The sequence below is a fragment of the Petaurus breviceps genome, unplaced genomic scaffold (genome assembly GCF_028583685.1).
Source record: "Petaurus breviceps papuanus isolate PSGF00001 unplaced genomic scaffold, PetGlider_PUasm1.0 177, whole genome shotgun sequence".
Lineage (NCBI taxonomy): Eukaryota > Metazoa > Chordata > Mammalia > Diprotodontia > Petauridae > Petaurus > Petaurus breviceps.
Genome location: NW_027185776.1, coordinates 2,347,725 through 2,368,260, shown reverse-complemented (window position 1 = coordinate 2,368,260; position 20,536 = coordinate 2,347,725). Strand labels below are relative to the sequence as shown.

At 42.1% G+C, this 20,536-nt stretch overlaps 1 protein-coding gene across 5 annotated transcripts in view; it reads left to right on the top strand.

Annotated features, from left to right (window-relative positions):
- Positions 1-388: 388 nt before the first annotated feature.
- TTC7B (tetratricopeptide repeat domain 7B) overlaps positions 389-20,536 on the top strand; it is a 343,031-nt gene continuing 322,883 nt past the window's right edge. For 4 of the 5 annotated variants that reach the window (XM_069085991.1, XM_069085993.1, XM_069085990.1 and 1 more), the window contains exon 1: positions 389-572. In XM_069085991.1, the coding sequence (XP_068942092.1) occupies positions 452-572 (121 nt within the window). In that variant the 5' untranslated portion in view covers positions 389-451. The remainder of the gene's footprint in view (positions 573-20,536) is intronic. The other variant, XM_069085992.1, reaches the window with a different exon arrangement.

Below are 20,536 nucleotides of genomic sequence, written 5' to 3'. Positions count from 1 at the left end.
CACCCCCCACCCCCCCAAAAAAAAAAAAGGCCAAGTTCCTGTCCTACCCATGACCTGTGGACTCCGGATTAAGAACCTGCGTTTAGGCGGCGTGCTCCGGTAAAAGCTCTCTGCCCCACCTCGCACCTTTGCCCTCCCTCCTTCCCGCCCCTCTCAGGCATAGTCTCCGCACTTGGGACCTCCTCCTCCCCCCAGGAGCCCCGCGGGGTCTCGGCCGGCGCTGCGGTCCCGCCCCTGGCCGGCAGGGGTCGCTGCCCGGGCCGCCGCCGCGGCCGCCGCTTTCCCCGCCCGCCCCTCGCTCCCCCCTCGCTCCGCTCCGCTCCCGTTACGCCGCGGAGCCGGGAGCCCGGAGCGGGAGCCGGGAGCCCGCGGCTGCGGCGGCGGCGGCGGCGGCGTCTGGGCCTGCGGGGCCGGGGCCGGGGAGCCCGGGGCCCGAGGCCCGACGCCCGAGATGGCGACCAAGAAGGCGGGCTCGCGGCTGGAGACGGAGATCGAGCGCTGCCGCTCTGAGTGCCAGTGGGAGCGGATCCCAGAGCTCTGCAAGCAGCTGTCGGCCAAGCTCATCGCCAACGGTGCGGCTGCGGGCGGGGGACCGGGGGCGGGCCGGGCCGGGCGGGGAGGCCCCTCAGCCCAGGCCGGGCAGGGCCCAGCCGCGCCCGAGGCTGGAGAGCGGGCAGGGACGGGGAGACACGGGGCCGGGGGGCAGGGGAGACTGTGGGGGGGAGGTGTGCGGGGCGTGGGGGGATTATAGGGAGTGTGTGCATGGGGGGGTGACGGAAGTGTGTACATGGGGTCACCGGAGTGTGTGCATGGGAGAATAACAGGAATGTGCAGTGGGGGAATGTGTGCATAACAGGTCACAGGGGAATAGGGAGTGTGTGCATGGACAGGTCACAGAGGGACAGGGCAATATGTGCATGGACACAGGAGGTCACCCAGGGAGTAGGGGAGTGTGTACGTGGGGGAGGATGGGGAGACGGGAGGGTCATACAGGGGGACAGGAAGTGTGTGTGAATGGGAGGTCACCCAGGGAGACATGGCCTTGTGCATGGGAGGGTCACACAGGAAGCATGTGCATGTGGGGGAGGGGTCACAGGACGCAGGGTTGTGTGCACGGGACGATCACTAGGGAAGACAGGGAGTGTGTGCATCAAGTGTTCGTGGGTGTCCCGGGCAGTGTGTTTGGGGGTCACAAAGAATGTATTGGGGGGATTGGTCTCAGAAAGTGTACTTCGGGGATGGTCATAGGGAGCCCAGGAATTTGAGCAGGAGTATCATGGGTGTGTGCAAGGAAATCACTGGCAGTCAAGGAGTGTTTCAAGGGTGACATAGGGAGATAAGGAGTGCATTTGCAAGGGAGTTACTGGGAGTCCTGGAATGTGTATGAGAAGAGATCACATGGAGTCAGAGTGAACATGGGGCCAGGGGAAATAGGGGAGTGTATTTGGTGTCGTAGGGAGTCTTTTATATTTTGGTTCTGGGTACCATATTTTAGAATGGACACTCAGAAGCTGGTATCATAGATATGCATATGGGTTGGTAAAGGGCTGAGAGACTATGCCATATGAGGATCCCCTGAAGGAAGAAGGTGCTTAGCCTGAAGAAGAGGGGACTGGGGGTGTATTGGATGGAGAGGGACATGAAAACTGGCTAAAGTATCTAAAAGGCTGTCATGTGGAACAGCAATTGGATTTATTCTGCCTGACCCCAGAGGGTAGAACTAGGAACAGTGAATGGGGAGACAGGCACAGATTGAGGTTTGATACCTGAAAAAAACTTTCAAATAATTAAAGCTAACCACAACTGGAATGGGCTTGCCCAGGAGATAGTGAGTTCTGCTCTAGTCCATTGAGATCCATCTACTTGTTGGGGTATGTTGTAGAGGGTAATCTTGGTCAGGTAGGGGACAGACTAGATGATCTTTTGAGTTTCTTCCAACTCTGATTCTCAGTGTGTGTGTGTGTGTGTGTGTGTGTGACTTGGAGACAGGTTCTGTTCATGGGGGTCATTGGGAATCTAGGCTTGTGCATGGTGGACTCAATGATACATGTGTATGTGTCCAGCAGTGTGTTATGGAGGTTTTGTTTCTAGGGTGCAAGGAAGCAGGCTGTGTGTATGACTTTTGGTGTTTGCATGGGTAACATAAGATGTAAGGATGTGTGTATGATGTGATTATTCATGGAGGTCACTGGTAGAGGGTTTGCATGGAAGATCAGGTTGTTCACAATTTTCCTATCCTGGTTTCACTGAGAAATTGATGTCTGAGCTTCCTAAGGATGTGTATTGTATATTTAGGGACCATAGAGATCCCTGGGAAGGAAGGGTATGTGCACTGGTCAGTGGTAGCTTTGGGTGTTTATAAAGGTTCCTGGGAGGTCAAAGGTATATATATAATATAGATAGATAAAGAAGGTCACTCAGAAGACAGGGTGTATGTGCATGAAGGTTTCTGGGAGATTTATATGCATGGGATGGAGATGGAGTTGCCAGAAAAGTAAAGACTCATGAAAGACTCTGGCAGCATATGTAAAGGTCATAAGGAGTGTGTAGGGATTAGAGGTCATTAGGAAGTCAGGGTGTGTATGTGATAATTACAGGGAGTCAGAACTTTTGTATAGGAGACAGAACAAGTTAGGATTTGTATATACTAGAAATCCAGCATATGTACAGGTTATATACATAGCACTTCACAGAAAATAAGGGCATTTATAGCAGGGGCTGGGTCACGGTATGACTGGAGTCAATGTGTATATGACATTACAGAGAGTATGCATGGGGAGGGTCACTGAATCAGGATATGTGCATGGCATAACATCATAGCCAACTAGGGTTGTATTCATGGGAGTGGGTCACAGGGAGTCATGGTTGTATGCCTGGAGACTGGGTCACAGGTAGTCAAGGAATGTCTGTGAGGATTATAGGGAATTTACAGTATGTGTATGGAGTGGCCAGACTTTGTTTCTGAAGGTCACAGAGAATAAAGATATGTACTTGGAGAGAGTGGTGCTTAATTTACACGTGTAGAGGCTTTATTAGGAGACATCATAGGGTTTGTATATGGGAAACTCAGTATATATTTGTATCAAGGCTGTGGAGAGACAACAATGGACAGAGAACCTTAGGACAACTATATAATATAAAGCCACTTATGTGGCTTTGAAAAATTAAGTGTCAGTAAGCGTTTATTAAGTGCTGACTATGTTCCAGGCATTGTGCTAAGTGCTGGGGATACAAAGAAATGCAAAGGATGGTCCCTGCTCTCCAGGATGTCTCAGTCTGATGGAGGAGACAATATGCAAACAACAATTTATGTTATATATAAGATATACAATGTGTTTATGTAAGGGTTGAGGTTGGTGTGAATGACAGGTTTGGTGGGTCTTTGATGGCTAGCTTTGATGATTTACTTAAAAATTAATTGAATTTAAACTTGTACCATGTAGAATTAGTACTGGATTGACAATATAATTCCAGAGCATTGCTAATATTTGCAAATCAGAATTATTTTCGGTGAGCACATGACAGTATTGCATCAGGAAAGGACAGATCCATCCATTGCTTTTTACCCTACTTTTCAGCCCTTAAAATGATAGAGAACTCTAAGGGATGCAGTCTTTGCTTCAGTTTCAGTGACCTATTTCTTACTGTACAGTTCATTCTCCTGTGGTAAATTTCATTGACCAGAACTTTGGTTTTATCCACTCTCATTTGTGCTGCTCTTTGGGACCATTTTTGGAGTTCATGTGTCAGCATATCGGTAACTATGATATGAGGGGGGACAAAGTTAGAAATCAGGTAGAAAGTTGTGCATTTCCTTGTTTGTGTGACTTAACTGTCACAGTCATATAGTATTGCCTTCCATTGTATAGTGCTGTATAGTTTTCAGAGCACTTTCCCATTTGTGATCTCATTTGATCAATCCCTTTAGGTAAGCAAGACAGATATTGTTATTTCTGTTTTACTGGTGAGAACGAGGTTCACGAATGACTTACAGAGGATCACAAGGGTAGTCAAGTGAAAGAACCAGGACCAGAGATGGCTTCGTTCTTCTGACTCCTGGTCCATAGATTTTTTCTCTGAAAGTGACATATTTATTGGGCTTAGAAACTTTTGGACTCTATTATTCAGGGGCTGACCATCTTTGCTGTGGATTAACCAGCTTTTTTGCCTTCTCTTCTCCCTATTGGCCTCATTCTGTACATTTTCTTCATCTTAGGAAGAGAAGATCGTAGACTCATGGAAGGGACCTTAGTGATCTTTGGTCTGCCCTTCCCATTTTATAGATAGGGTTCCTGAGGCCCGGAGAACCCAAGCAGCTTCCCTCAGGTCACATAGGGGGCAACATGAAGATTTGAACCCAAGACCTGTGACATTAAGATGAGTGTTAGACTTGGAGTCAGAACACAGAGAAGATACAAAACTCTATTCGTTTAATCATACCATAACATCAACTCAAATTTCCACAGTATTCTAGGTTTTACACTTCTCTCATAAGCAACTCTCAGAGAGGTATTTTTATTCCCATTTTCCAGATGGGGAAGCTGTAGCCCTGAGATGTTTAAGTAATTTGCAGAAGTTTATATATCTAATAGTGTATCATAGCTAGTTTGGGTCTTTTTTAATATGAGGAGTTTGCCTTTAATCATTTGACTCCATTAAGGAATCCAGGCAGAGGTCTGAAGAACTGAGAGAGGGCTAAATATAGCCCCAAGACAAATCTTTAAATTATCTGTGTATTTCCATTTTTACTATGATTGTAGCCCCCTTAACCAAGGCTGATGGGGGTGGTGGTGTTCTGCAGGATGTTTGTATATTTGCATATGTGGGTTAGTGTGTTTCAGAGGACATAGTTGTTTGAACCAAAAAGACTGTCTGGTAAACCTTTACTTTGATGGTAAAAGATCACAGGGACTTAGAAAGATCAAAGAGATTGTTTAGTAAGATTGAAAAAAAAAAAGACAAAGAAACCAAACCACCCCATTCCACCAATTAAATAAAAGCTATACTTAAGAGAGAAGCAAGTGGTAGAAGGAGGAGGTTATGAGGCAGAAGCAGGAAAATAAGATGCACGACTCAGCTGGCAGTATTTCTTCCCAGTCTTATCAGTAAATACTTTTAGAACACTAAGGGTGAATCAGTCATCATACTAAGGGACTGTTTCCCATTTGAAACAATCTTTTAAACTCTAACCATTTGCAACTTAAATACGGTAAAGGGATTTAAAATTGGCCAATTTCATAATTGTCTTAAATGAATGTATAGTATTGCATAAGGGAAGCTCTCAAAACAGCATTTTAACTGCTTCAAGTGGGAATGGATTGCATTGCCCAGTCTGTATCACTATTAATTCTTAGTAGTGCATCTCTAATGATCTTCTAAGGCTATCAGAACACTTTACTTTATCTTCATTATGTTTTAGACTAATTTTTTAGACTGCTTTTGCCAGGATTTAGATAGGTACAGAAAAGGGCAGTTACAAACTGAAAAGTGGGACCCAGGAGTCGAAAAATGATAGTTCTCTGCTCCATTGCAGGTTCATTGGCACTTATAATTTCCCTTCCCCCACCTTTATTCTTTCAAAGCAGTTATTGTATGAAAGGCTAAAGGTAAACTACAGCTGATGCAGGATAAGGGAAATTAAAAGGAGTGAATGAAGACTAGAAAGCACTCAAGGTTAATTGACTAGAGCAGGAATTGGAAGCCTAAAGGTGTGCGTGCCAAAGATGGCCAGGAGATATTGGTTAGTGGGACACTAGCCTGTTGCTCCTATTCTGGCTCACTCTGTATTGCTGATGAGAGCTGTCACCAACCTCTGGAATTGTTGAAGAGTATTAACAACACCCCTTTATATATTGATTTAAAGTTTGCAAACTGATTACTTCACAACAGCCCTCATTATCCCCATTTTAGAGAGTAGCAAAGTGAGGGCAAGGGTTTTGTAAGCATCAGAACTGATATTTATACCCTGACTCCTGGTATGGCATTCTGTGGTAGAACTAGAAGTATTAGATAATTTATTCCAACACCATTTAAAGAGAAGGAAACTGAGATCCAAAAGAATTAGGTTGCCTGCTTAAGGTCACTTCTCTGGATAATAGATGAGACTAAAACCCAGGTCTCCTGACTCTGATTTTAGTGCTCTTTTGGCCATAATCACTGTAGGTCAAGGAAATGGGGATAGGATGGAGAATTACTTCCAGAGAGTTTCTTGGTATGGACATGCCCCCTCAAATTCATCCTTAATTTCTGTGAGTCAAAGTTCCCCATCCTCTTCTAGTAAATAGTTTCCACTTCATTCTCCAATAGAAAGACTTAGCAGGATTGCCACCACTTCCTCTTCCTTGTCTGGGTAATCCAGGAGTGTAGAGGCTTACAGTTTCACAAGTTCTCATTTGGGGTTTTTTCTTTTCTTTTTTTTTTTTTAAAGCAATTGGGGTTAAGTAACTTGCTCAAGGTTACACCGTCAGTTATTTCTGGGTGTGGTGCTGAGTATCTAAACCCGGATTTGATCCCCAGGTCATCCTGACACTGGGGCTGGTACTCTTACCCGCTGAGCCACCTGGCCACCCCTAAGCAACTGGGGTTAAGTAACCTGCTCAAGGTTACACAGCCAGGTGTTTCTGGGTGGGTGCTAAGTGTATGAGCCCGGGATTCGATCAAGCTGGTGCTCTTACTGGCTGTGCTACCTGGCCGCCCCTAAACAATTGGAGTTAAGTAACTTGCTCAAGGTTACACAACCAGGTGTTTCTGGGTGGGTAATAAGTGTCTGAACCCGGATTCGATCCACATGTCATCCTGACACTGGAGCCGGTGCTCTTACTTGCTGTGCTACCTGGCCACCCCTGTTTTTTCTTATTTTTGAAAAGAAATGAAATTCTTTCAATTAATATGTGTCAAGACTCTAATATGGTTTCTTTGTTTTTATTTCCTTCTTTTCCCTGTCTTCCCATAGATTCACGAAAGGCAGTCTACCTGACTTGCCTTCCTCAATTTCTTCTGACCAGTAAAACCCTCAGGCTATCTACCTCTTACCTCTCTTACTTTTGCAACCTTACCAGCCTTTCTTTTTCCATCAGATATTTTCTTAATAGTATCCTTTACTTCATTTCTTCAAGGTCCATAGCTATTCAGAAGAGTTAGGCCTAGTTATATACACAGGAAAAAGAATTCACATGGCTAGATTATAACCTGAAGATAATGGACAACCTATAGTGCTGTTCATCAGTATATAAATCTCGGACAGGTAGGTACAAATGCCTAATGAATTGGATCCAAAATTAAACAGGAAGTGGGGCTGGATTACCTTCAGAAGACTCTGAAACTCCTTTAACAACCCAAACTTTTCTCATAGTACTCAAGGCACACCTTTTTAGTATTTGATGTTCTAGAAACCAATATTGTATGGTTTTGAGTCACTGAGCATTAGTCTCTTAAGAGTTAAAATATCATACAGAGGGCTATTTAATAGAGAGGCATTTGGTGGGTTTCAGCAGGCTGAAATATATATAGTATACATATACACACATATACATGTATAATATATATATATCAAGTAAACTTATGAATCACTGCTCAAAATTCAATTTTGTCTTAATTCATTAAATATAAAATAAACCTCCTATGAGGAGACCACAAAGATAAGTGATGTATAGTAGTACTTGCCCTCAGGGAGTGAACATGTACACAAATGAGTGTGATACAATATAATGTGTTAAGCACAAATTAGAGATATAGATAGGGTTAAAATAAAAAAAAATTGGGTAGGAGTAGATTAAAGAATCATAAATATAAAACTGGAAGGGACCTTAGAATTCATCGTCTATCCTCTCTCATTTAACAAATGTAACAAAACTCCAGAGAGTCTTGGCAAAGGGGGTAAAGCAAGGCTTCAGGAGAAAGTGCCCCCTGAATGCGACCTCGAAGGCCTTTACAGTCATCAGATTGTAATTCTGGAGATGGAAGGTGCCTCAGAGGCCATCTGTTCCATCCTCTCATTTTATATGTGGTCCAGGGAGCATAAGTGTCTTGTTCCAGGGCCCATGAGTAATAATCATCAACTCTGGGATTTGAACAGGTCCTCTGATTTTGGAATCAGTGTTGACTGTGCCAAACTAGGCAGATATTGAGGGGGTAATACTTTTCAGGTCTTGTTTTCCCCTAAGCTCAGAGTTCGCCATTCATTTTAAGGGTTCAGTGTGTGGATTATGGCATCCATAGGTTCAGTTATCTCTGTGCAGAAGACTCCCAGATCTAGTATTTTTCTTGAGCTTCACTTCTATATCACTAACTACCTATTGGACATTTTGAACTGGATGTTCTGTGGGCACCCCAAATTAAATATATCCAAAAGACAACTCATTGTACAGGGGATCCCAAAAGTCTTAGGGCAGTTTTAAGGCTAATTAGCTTAAAATTGCCCTAAGACTTTTGGGACGCCCTGTATTCTCTTCTCTTCCTGATCCTCCTCTTTTCTGAACTTCCCTAATACTGTTGAGGGCATCACCTCCCAACCATTGTGTTGTCCTCCACTCCTCACATAGATGGTAGCATCCCAGTTGAGGCCTTCACCACTTTTTGACTGGATTATTGAATTAGCCTTCTGTTCTGTCTCCCTGCCTCAAGTCTCTCCTCACTCCAATCCATTCTCCACAGAGCTAGTAAAGTGATTTTCCTAAAGTAGAGAGCTGTCCAAGTTAACACTCCTCCCAGCCCCCATTTAATAAACTTCTGTGGCTCCCAGAAGTACTCTGCAACTTCACTCCTCATCTCTTTTTTTTTTTTTTGGAGGGGGGAAGGCAGGGCAATTGGGGTTAAGTTACTTGCCCAAGGTCACATGGCTAGTGTTAAATTAAATCTCAGGTTGGATTTGAACTTAGGTCCTCCTGACTCCAGGGCTGGTGCTCTATTCACTGCGCCACCTAGCCACCCCAACACTCCTCATCTTTTTGTTGTCTTGTACTTTACTCTCTTCCATGTATTCTCTGGTCTAGCTATATCACCTTACTTGCCATTCTTCATAAATGAGGCTCTATCACCACTCTTAGTGCCTTTGCACTCGTGTGGGAAATGCTCTCTATTCTCTTAGAATCCCGAGTTTCCTTCGAGATCTGGTTTAAGTGTCACCTTCTGCAGTTGTCCCTTCTTGGTCTCTACTCCCTCCTTCTGTGCTAATCCTTTGCTATGCCTTTTGTATCGGCATGCATATCTACATATGTGTGTCTATGTATATGTTGTCTCCCCAATGAGAATGTTAGCTCCTTGAGGTCCGAGAGTGCTGTTACTTTTTCTTGTATTCCCCTCTCTTAGCATGGTGCTTAGCATATACTAAGTATTTAATAAATACTTATTGGTAGAGTTACATTTTTTTTCAGTTCTTTACTACAATAAGAGGTAGTAATTTTGGTTTATATGGGCCCTTTCTCAACATTCACCTTTTTGAGGTGTATGACTGACAGTGGAATCTCAGTGTGGAAGGAGGAAAGCCACTCTCTCTTCCTGGGCCTTCATTTTCTCATCTATAAAATGAGGGAGTGTAGACTATGTAATCCTTAAGATCTCTTCCTGCTCTAAAACCTATGATTTGAGTAGTCCAATTTGACAGGAGTGAAGAGTGCTTGAAGGAAAAATCCATCACAAAAGGTGGATTAGATTGTGGAGGGGCTTATAGGACAAGACAAGAAATTTTTTTTTTTATCTTCTATGCACTTTGTTATCCAGTGACACTGGTCTGCTTGCTGTTTCTGGCACATAAACTCCGTCTCTTGACTGTGGGCATTTTCACTGGTTGTCCTTCATGCTTGGAATATTCTCCCTCCTCCTCTGCTTCCTTGAAGTCCCAGCTAAAATCCCCTTTCCTAATCCTTCTTTATGCTAGTTCTCTCTCTCTCTCTCTCTCTCTGTCTCTGTTGATTATTTCCGATTAATCCTTTATAGCTTTTTGTACAGTTATTTCATCTTGTCTCCCTCATTAGATGGTGAATTCCTTGAGAACAAGGACCGTTTTCTACCTTTCTTTCAATCCCCATTGGTTAGTACAGTGCCTGACACGCTTAATTAATGTTTATTGACTGACTAACATTTTAGTAGGGAGCCACTGAAGGTTTTGAGCCAGGAAATAACTTAATTAGATGTGATTGATGTAGCCACAGTGATGGATGGGATTGGAAAGAGAAGAAACTATAGGAAGGAGACAGGAGAGAAAGATTTACATTCTAAACTTTTTTTTCTTCTTAGGAAAGAGACAAGGAGAATCCATTAGTGCAAGCAGGACTTCTTCCATTGGGGACCCCTTTTCACATAATGCCCGTTGGTGTCGCATGGCCTGAGGGCATGCACAGTACAAAGTGCCCTTGCTGTGTGTTCAGAACCAAAGCTGCATTGAAGTTGCACTGCAACATGGGCAAGTGCTACCAGAAACATTTCAGATTTCTTCTGTGTTTGGTTTTTAATTAATTTTTGATGCCAAATTTTTCACGACCCTATATGTGGTTGCAACCCACAGTTTAAGAAGCACTGTATACAGCATGGTAGAAGAATTATGACTTTCTACAGTAGTTGAGCTGCTAGCAGACAAATACAGTGAGGGAGTGGATGTTTTGAGACTAAAGTGTGGGTTTAGCACGTGATTCTCACTATTAGCTGTTGTGATTTATTTTCTGTTATTTATTTATTTATAAATACAGTGATAAGATCTACAGTCTAGACCCAGGGGTCTAAGGTGCTGTGCTCTCTCAGTCTTCTACTAAGGAGCCCTTCTGTATGTGTTCAAGTATGTGGTGACCAGGCTTAGTTCCTCCATCCTTCTGTAGAGAAGTGATTTATAGATTAGTTTGACTTATGTCTAGTCAGCCACAAGGAGGACAGTAGAAAGGTACTCAGTGTATAAAAATGAATTAGATAAGAAACAGCTGTTTCCTCTAACACAAAAGGAATGCTCAATGCAGACAAGACTCACAAGTGTACATTGACAGAAAGACTTAGAGAAGAATTTGGTAACTTATGACTATTGTCAAACTCTTCCAAGAGGTTGTGTTTGTATCAAAACAAAAAGCATTTGGTGAGAATCCTGAATAGACATTTTGCATTTCACTAGGCTCTGTGCTGTCCAAACAATTCTCTTTAGATCTGTGTTTTCTGGCAAATCAGGCAAGAGCTTGGGTTTATTCTCTTATAGTGCTCACCTCAAATGCAGAAACCTTCCTTGTCTGCCAGTCTGTTTTGGGCAGTGGACCCAGGATCTTCGATCTCTTAAACCCCCAAGATTTCCTCCAAGCCTGGATGCTTCCATTTTGGGATTGATATTGCTTATGGAAGGAACACAAAGCAGAAGAGGGGAGGGAGCCAGAGACCAGGCTCAGACTTGTCTAGTTTAGCCCCCTTTTGCCACTGCCACTTGGGAGGAGTTTTCAAGGCTTCTGGGAAGGCAGCAGCTTTTTCTTCCCCATCACTCTAGGAATAGATCTTTATAGTCCTGTCATCTGATGGGAAGAAAGCAAAAAGGATTGTTGAGAGAGGGTAACTTTCTTTCAAAGATCTAGTGATTCATTGGCCTCTCTTGCTCACATGGCCAGTAAAAGGATTGCTTTGTCATTCCAAAGAACCCAAGTCCTTTAGGATCGAGCTCTTTGCCTGGAAGTGGAAAGGGCACAGTCTCTGTAGCTTGTAGGGTGTGCTCCTGTCCATCCTTTGCTGCATGAGAATGATTATCTGAAATAGGGAGGCTGTGAAACTTTCTGCTCAAAGGGGCTAATTTTTCACATATTCAGGTATAAAGATCGGAAAGTTTGTTTTTTCTCTCTCCCTAGCTGGTCTTCTATTTCTTTATATAACCTTCGGTTTGTCATCAGAGTCCTTAGATGTGAGTCAACCTGGTTGGAGAAACAGGACTGGGGAGACTTGATACCGTAGTTAAAAACCTGAACCTGTTTTTGTCTGGGTCTTTTTTGGATAATCGAATTACAGAAATGGAGAGTATAATAGAAAACTGAGCCAGCCTTAACAGAGAGCACAAGTCTCTTTTTTGACTCAGATGAAGGTTTCTTCCCTTTCATAATCTTTTATCTATGTAGTCATGTTTAGTTGCCAGAGACCTGAGATCTTTGTCTAGGAGTATTGAATTTACTTAAAGCCATGAGACTTCCACAGTGGTGATTTGTGCTTTGAGGGATTTTATTGCTCTGATTTAAATCTGATTTTGACTTTTTTTTTGCTTTTTGGAATGGGGAAGGTAGGGCATTTGGGGTTAAGTGACTTGCCCAAGGTCACATGGCTAGCTTTTGTGTTGTGTCTGAAGCTGGATTTGAACTCAGGTCCTCCTGACTCCAGGGCCGGTGCTCTATTCACTGTGCCACCTAGCCACCGCCAATTTTGAGATATTTTAATTATGACCTGGTGGAAGAAGTTGTTAACTCAGAAGTATGAAAAAAAAATTCTTTAGGAGCAAAAGTTATTGTAAAAAATGTAACCAAATTATAGAGTGGGCATAAAATCATTCTGGCATTTTCTAGTAGCTGATGTCATTGTAAACTTTGTATTATTGTTATTTCTGAACCTTCATACCAGGGCCTTCTAAAGTGTGAAATGAGCAAGAAAGAATAGCGTTATACAGCAGTCATGTTTAGTTTGGAAAATTTTTTAATTGTCAGGTTCTTCCTTATAATGACCTGAAATCTACTGCCTTGTAATTCCTATCCTCTGTTCCTCATTCTTCCCTTTGTGGCCATGGGATATAAATCTATCCTATAAAATATCACAGACTCTTCTAAGTCTTTGTACTTTGACCCTCTCTTGTGAGATCTTAGAAAGGGGAGCTATGAGACTAGGTTAGAGGGCAGTGCTCATCATGTTTCAGTAAATTGACTTACTATTTAATAGTGACTGATGCCTCCATTTACATCAGTTATGCGTTATGGATCCCTCTGACATTTTGGTGAAGCCTGAGCCCCTTCTCTGAATGTTTTTAAATGCATAAAATAAATACATAGGGTTATAAAGTAAACCACTTATATTGAAATATAGTTTTCAAAAAATATTTTTAAAAAGCAGGTTCTTTGCCTCTAGGTTAAGAACCCCTGATTTAGAGGAATTTAAATATCATTGGGATTAGTAGGGTAATGGTTAAGTGTGATTAGTTTTTTGAAGCGTATATAATCTTCATTTCAGCCCTTGGGCATGAAGTAGGAGGCTATACCAGCTCCTGGAAAGATTTAGGAAGATATCTGTCAGGATTGGGACATCTTTCACTGAGGAAGGTTAGTCTAGGTGGTTTAGTGTTCTTATTTATTGTTTTTTGGGAAGGATTTTTAGCCAGTGGGGAGATAGCAGGATCTTTAGGATCATTGGAACAAAGCATCTAGGTGTGATCTAACTTATCTTTCCAATTTATTTCCCCTTGCTCTCTAATCTTAACTTTTAACTTTGCCTGGGATTGGCTTTTTGGTTTTCCCTTGACATGCTTTGTTTGTTTCTGTGTCTGCACTCCTTTGTTGCAAGAACCAGGGTTTGTGTCTTAGCTGTTATTGTATCCTCTGTATTTGGTAAAGCGCATAGAATAGTTTCTTAAACTTAATAATTGCTTGTCGAGTTGAATGACCTTTGCTCATGCCCTTTCTCTTGGCAATAATACCTTCCCTTCTTTGCTCATCCAAATTCTACCCATCTTCCAAGGCTCATCTCTCCATGAAGACTTCCTGGACTGTTTCCACTGTTGTGGATTGTTTAATCACTCCTCTGACCCCCTTTAGCACTGAATGACTATGCCACTCATTTGGCACTTAATCATGTGCTTTAAGGATACTGGCCATTTGGATTTTCCTTTTACCAATGGTAGCTCTCTCAAAAAAACAAAACAAAACAACTATACATTACATGGGGGCCAATCCTCTTCGGTAATGAATATCTCTGAATTTAACTAGGTTTGTCCTCTAACAGCAACAGATTAATAAGAGAAATTGTTGACTCTTCCATTCACTTGAATGCTTAGAGGACCATGGTAAGGTTATTAATTGACCTGATTTCGATATTGTTGTGTCTCAGGGAGTAGGAAAGCCCTACGGGGGCTGAGCACAGTCAGAACACATGCAGCATTTATGGATTAAATTCTGTGTCTCATATGGGCATTTGTGGTGCCCCAAAACGATTACAATAGTAATATTAAAAATCATTGATCACATATCACCATGGCAGATAGAGTAATAATGAAAAATTTTGAAGTATTATGAGAATTACCAAAATGTGATACAGAGAAATAATGTGAGCACATACCATTGGAAAAATGATGCTGATAGACTGTTCCATGCAAGGTTGCCACAAACCTTCAAAAGCTACTATCTGTCTTTGAATCACAGTAAAGTGAAGTGCAATAACACAAGCTATGCCTGCACATTCCTAAAATTAAGTTCGTTGTGTTTTCCCTCTCTCTGCTCCTTTTCATTTCTTTATTCTTTCTGTTTTCCTCCCAACACCCATGTGAGGCAGATGGTAATCTATTCTTTTCCCCTAGATGAGAGAACTGAGACTCAGGAGTTAAATGATTATTCATTATCACACAGGTTGTAAGTGTTGGAATTAGGACTTAAACCTGTTTTCTGACTCTGAGACTAGTGTTCTTTTTCCATCAGATCAGTCCGTTTACTGCAAGCCCAATATTGAAGCCATTCTAGCTTGGTAAAAGTTGGTAGAACTTGTGCTTTAATGGCATGCCCTTTGGAAAACCTAGTTACTTGCCTGTCATGCTGAATCTTAAGAGTATTTAAATGGTAGGTCCCATCCTATGTTGTCTTTTATTGTTTTGCTGTTCTTTTGTGCATGTCTTCTCAATGCCACCCAAAGCTCACTAAAGTTAAGGAACTAGGCCTAATGTAAGACTTTGTGTCTCATAGTGTGTAGCATAGTGCCAGGCCCATCGAAGTGGTTCAGTAAATACTCATTGGCCTTCATTGAACAGAACAATCAGAATTGTTCAATTTGGAACAATCTGAATTGACTCTGATATTTTATTCATGGTCCTCAACTTGGTGGTGTGCAAAAGGAATTTGAGGCCAACTATACACTGTTGCCTCACTGACCAGCAGTAGTACCTTGTGTCCCTGACATTCAGCCAGCAATTTCATTTGGTCCTTAGGAAATGGTGTTGGCTCCTCTGATTCAGGGCAAATTCATGTGGGAGGCCTCAAGCTACTCTGGGTGACCTCATGCTTGGCAGGCAGTTGGAGCTTATGGCCTATTTCAGTTGTTTAGAGGCCAGCATTTCCCTTTTAAGGAGCCAAGGTATTTTCCCTTGCTGGGAAGGTGTTTGCTGATTTGTTTAGAAATCAGCTCCAACTGTGACAAACGAGAGTGAGTTTCCCTTGGCAAAAAGGGTTAGATGGCCTTGGTACAAAACAGATGGGTCAGCCACAAACCACAGAAAATTAAGCTGAGGGCAGAGGAAAGAAGTATCCTTGAGGACACTGCCTTAGGCATTTGTGTCATTACTTGGTTCTGTGATGGTGAGAAAGTGGAATTGGGGGGGATGGGGAAGGCAGAGGTCTTTGGGGAAGCAAACCAAGTTTTGATTATTTAGTAGTTGCCTGAGGTTAGGGAGTATTTTTGCTTCTTAAAGAGGCCTATTCACCCAATGGGCTTACCTTGCGGTAAGTTAGTACCGGAAAAGGCCTTAGCCTAAAAGGGCCTGTGGTATGCCATTGCATCCTGGGTCCAGTCATACTGATGAATATCTGGTCATTGGATCCAGATGGCTCTGGAGGAGAAGGTGAGGCTGGTGATCTTGCACAGCCCTTCCTTTCTCAAATCAAAGTTAACAGCAAGTCATGTCATCATTTCCCTGATGCCATGGTCCTCTTCAAAAATGAAGGACAAGCACAAAAATTAGGGAGTATTTAGTAGCTGGGAGTATAGAAATCAGAACACTTGGGCGTTTAGGTCTAGATTTGTCATGGATTGATTTTGCACAGGCTACTTCAATTTTTGGAATCAGTTTTTCCTACTATCTAGTAAAATGGAAAGGCCACTGCCTTGGGCCCCAATATTTATTAGCTGTATGACCCTGGGCAAGTCATTTGATTTTTCTGAGTCTTAAGTTTCCTCACCAGCAAAAATGGGGATGATATTTACAGGTTTTATCTCATAAGGTGATCAATCTTTCCAGTGTTTTTCCCTTTGCTTTCTAACACCAAACTCTACTTTGGCTAAGAAGCTTGTGTTGTGAAGGAAGTGTTTTGTAAACCTTAAAACAGTATTGAAACATTATTATTATTACCATTAATTCCTCAAGAGAGTGAATTGAGTAACAAGTTTTGATAGAATAATTGCTGTGTATTTATACATGTTCTTTGAGTGTTAGTATGCTAGATGCTATAGTATATATAAAAACAAATAAAATCAAGGAGCTCACACAGCCCTTTCCCTTTTAGAGCTTACTGTCAGAGTAGATGAAAGGCCTAACCTGGAGTCCAGAATACTTTGATTCAAATCCAGCCTCAAACATTTACTAGCTGTGTAACCCTGAACAAATCATTTAATCTCTGCTTCAGTTCCGCCATCTGTAGAATGGATATGATAATGGCACCTACCTCTCAGGGTTGTTGTGAGAATAAAATGAGACATTATTTGTAAAGATCTTTGCAAGCCATAGAGCATTGTATGCATTCTAGCTATTAGCTGTCATTGCTTTCTAATTGGACTCAATCTATCACAGATGGAAAATAGAGTGCAATGCACAAATCCTGTGGGTCCACAGTATGGTAATGATGGTCAGAATGGGTTTAATTAGGGGAGGCTTCTAGGAAGACCTGAGTTTTGAAAGGGATCCTGAAAGGTGTGACAGATTTGAATTGGCAGAAAGGAGAACTTTAAAAAAAAAATTTTTTTATATGAGCTATCAGGGTTAAGTAACTTGTTCAAGGTTACATGGCCAGTTATTTCTGGGTGTGGTGCTAAGTGTAGGAGCCTGGATTCCATCCCCAGGTCATCCCAACACCAGAGCCGGTGCTCTTACTCGCTGAGCCACCTGGCCGCCCAGAAAGGAGAACTTTTAAGGTTCGGTGAAAGCATGATACACATGTAAGGTCAAATTAATTTTCTTTTAAAAGATTTTAAATTAGATTGTAAGCTTCTTGAGGGTTGAAAAATTCATCTTTCTCATGCTTATATCCTTCTCCGTTCCCCCCACCCCTACTCCCTCCTTCCTTTAACTTGGGGCATTACACCTAGTAGACTTCAGTGCATGTTTGTGGAATGCATGATTGTTTTTATTAATAGAGCTATAGAAGTAGAAACGAGCAAGTTGTGGGGATGACAGCAACCAAAGAAGAAAGACTATATTTGAATTATAGACTCATAGAGTTTTAGAATTAGAAAGGGCTTTAGCACAGCCCTTTCCTTTTACAAATGAGGAACCTGAAGTCGAGACATTAAATGATTTGGCCAGGGTTTGTTGTTTGTTGTTCAGTAGTTTTCAGTTGTGTTCAACTCTTTGTGATCCCATTTGGGGCTTTCCTGGCAAAGATAGATGCTGGAGTGTTTTGCCATTTCTTTCTCCAGCTCATTTTGCAGATAAGGAAATTGAGGCAAAGTTAAGTGACTTGCTAAGGGTCACACAGCTAGTAAGTGTCTGAGGACTGAAGATGAATCTTCCAGGCCTGCACTCTCTTCACTGTGTCACCTAGCTGTCCTTGGTCAAGTTCATATAGCAGATTAATGAGAATGGGAGCTAAAACCCAAGTCTCCTAATATGCAGATTTCTTTCCTTTCTCTGTGATTGGCGCAGTGTCTTATATAGTAAGCTGTTAACTTTAGTTAAATTTAATTGCTCTCTTTTTCAGTACATTGTAATCAACCAAATACACACTCTTTAAGTGCCCACTATGTGCCAGCCACTAACCATTATAGCCAAGAGCTATAATGATGATCATTATTAGGACCTGTTGGATGAGCTTGGGATATTTAGGTTGGAGAAGATGGGTTTGGGAGAAAGATCATTACCTTGAAGTAATTGAAGGCTTGTCAATTAGAAGAGAGATTAGATTTGTTCTGCTTTAACCCTCAGAGGACAATTACTGTTGGAGCAGAGTGGAAGTTTCTTTGAGACTGGTTTGGCTCTCTGTAAGCCAGAACAATCTGCCTGGTAGAACTTGGAGCTTTCTGAAAGGGTACTCCCTCCTAGGCCTGAAGGACTCCAGGGTGGGGGAACCTGAAGCCCTATAGGATGGCATCCAAATTTCATAGAACAAGTCCCCTAAATAAAAGGATTTGTTCTATAAAACTTGAACTCAGTCAAAGGGCCACAGCTAAGGACCTAGAAGGCCACATGTAGCCTCGAGGCCACAGCTTCCCCATGTGGCTCCAGATGTTCCTTCCTGCTCTGAGATTCTATGATTCATGACAAAAATGAAGTTGGAGAGCTATGGGGTTGTTGACTAATTGTGAAAGGCAATGAGGAGACTCTGGAAAGTAGACTGAGCTCCTTTAAAGAAAGGTGCTATACTCGTATTTCTATTTCTTTACTCTGTACAGCCTTGTCAGACTTTAGTAAATGGGTAAAACAAACCCAACAGCAAAAATGAGACGCTATGCAAATATAAAGATTATTGATATAAATAGCATAGGGACTTGGCCAGGCCACTTGAGGGTCTTGTGGACTTGAGTTTTGGCTTTTGAGGTTTCTGGAATTCAAAGTGAATTCAAGTTGTCTTTTGATGCATTTTTTTTCCTCTAGGAACTGAGGAGTACCCCCTGAAAAAATGCCTCTTCCTGTATTGGTGGGTGTGAGTGTGGGCCATGACCATCTGTTGCTTTGCTTATGTTATTAAAACCAGTAAGTTTCCCTGGCTGGGGTTTGAAATACATCATGACTCCTTCCTTCTCCCCCTGCCCCAAGTCAGTGGTTGCTCTGGAGTCTAATGGAAATCACAGTATAGGTACTTCTGGGGGGTCTGTAGGAGTACCTCAGCTGGAAGGGATTCTGGGTAAGCATGGAGAGCAGACCCTGTGTACATGTAGCCAGATTTTAAAATCCTGGGGTAAATTAAGATTCCCAGTGTCTTAACTCAGCACCCTATTGTTCACCCATTACTAAACCACCCTCGAATTTTGCATTGACCTAGTTGCCCTGGATTTGATGGTCTTCTGTGTTTTAACTTGGCCTCCTCTTGGGACTTTGCTGCTGCCTCAGGCCCGTTTAGCTTCAAGAACAAAGATCATTGTTCCCAATCTTCACTTTCACTTCAAGCAGAACGCTTGTCAGTCCTTTCATTTCCGTGTCCAACTTTTTTCTGTGGCCACTAACTTATTTTTGCTTATACTATGATAGATGATTTGTTGGACCCCTATTTTATTGGGCCCTCATTTAATTCCAGTAAGTATTAATCAATTTGATATGATTCCATAGTATAGTGATTATAATTTCTGATAGGCCTCAGAGTGTGAACTGCAGATTGTAAGTATACTTGCTTAATCATAGGAGACTTAACTAGAGGATGTCCACTTTTTCCTTGTTATGGTGACCCAGCACAGTGTGATAGAGGTGATTCACTTTCATGGAAAGTGAATTTTTCACCCCAGCTATTTTTGTTGCCCCTCCACTCCATATCATCCCTCTACTGCCCAATATGGGGAGATGACCATGAATACTTGGCCAATGAGTGACCCTGGCCCATGTAGATGTTTTGACATGCATTTATCAGCTCAGCCCATAAGTATGCTTATTGGCTTAGTAGGACCTCCTCAAAGGTCAAGATAGGTCTGTTAAGATCTCACTAGTCTGTTTGTCCACCAGTGGGATTTTATATTTTGTGCAGACCCGAGGGTCAAGGGCAAGGGCTCTCCATCAGTAAGACTCTATTTTTGGTCTGCTCTGCCTGTATTGTCTGGGTGTCAAGCATTGTAAACCTAATGTCCTTGAGGAAGTGGGCATGTACATGATTATCAGAAGGAATGACTCCAGAAGTTTGAGGGAGGGGCTCTAAAGCCAACCAGTTTTTAATTTTGTTTTGTTTTCAGCATTCATTTAAAAAAAAATATTTTGAGTTTCAATTTTTTTCTTCTTTCCTCCCTCTCATCTGACAGCAGACAATTTGATATAGGTTATACATGTGCAATCATGGAAACACATTTTTCCATTAGTCATGTTGTGAAAAAAGAAGCAGAAGAAAAGGGAAAAGCCACCAAAAAAAAAGTGAAAATATTATGCTTCAATCTGCATGCAGGCTCCATAGTTCTTTCTTTGCGTGTGGATAGCATTTTCCATCCTGAGTCTTTTGCAATTGTTTTAGATCATTGTATTGCTGAGAAGAGCTAAGTCAATCATAGTTGATCATCACACAGTATTGCAGTTAATGTGTACAGTGTTCTCCTGGTTCTGGTTCACTTAGCATCAATTCATGTAACTCTTTCCAGGTTTTTCTGAAATCTGTCTCCTCATCATTTCTTATGGCACAATAGTATTTCATTACATCCATGTACCACAACTTGTTCAGCCATTCCCCATTTGATGGGCATTCCCTCAATTTTCAATTCTCTGCCACCATAAAAATGAGTT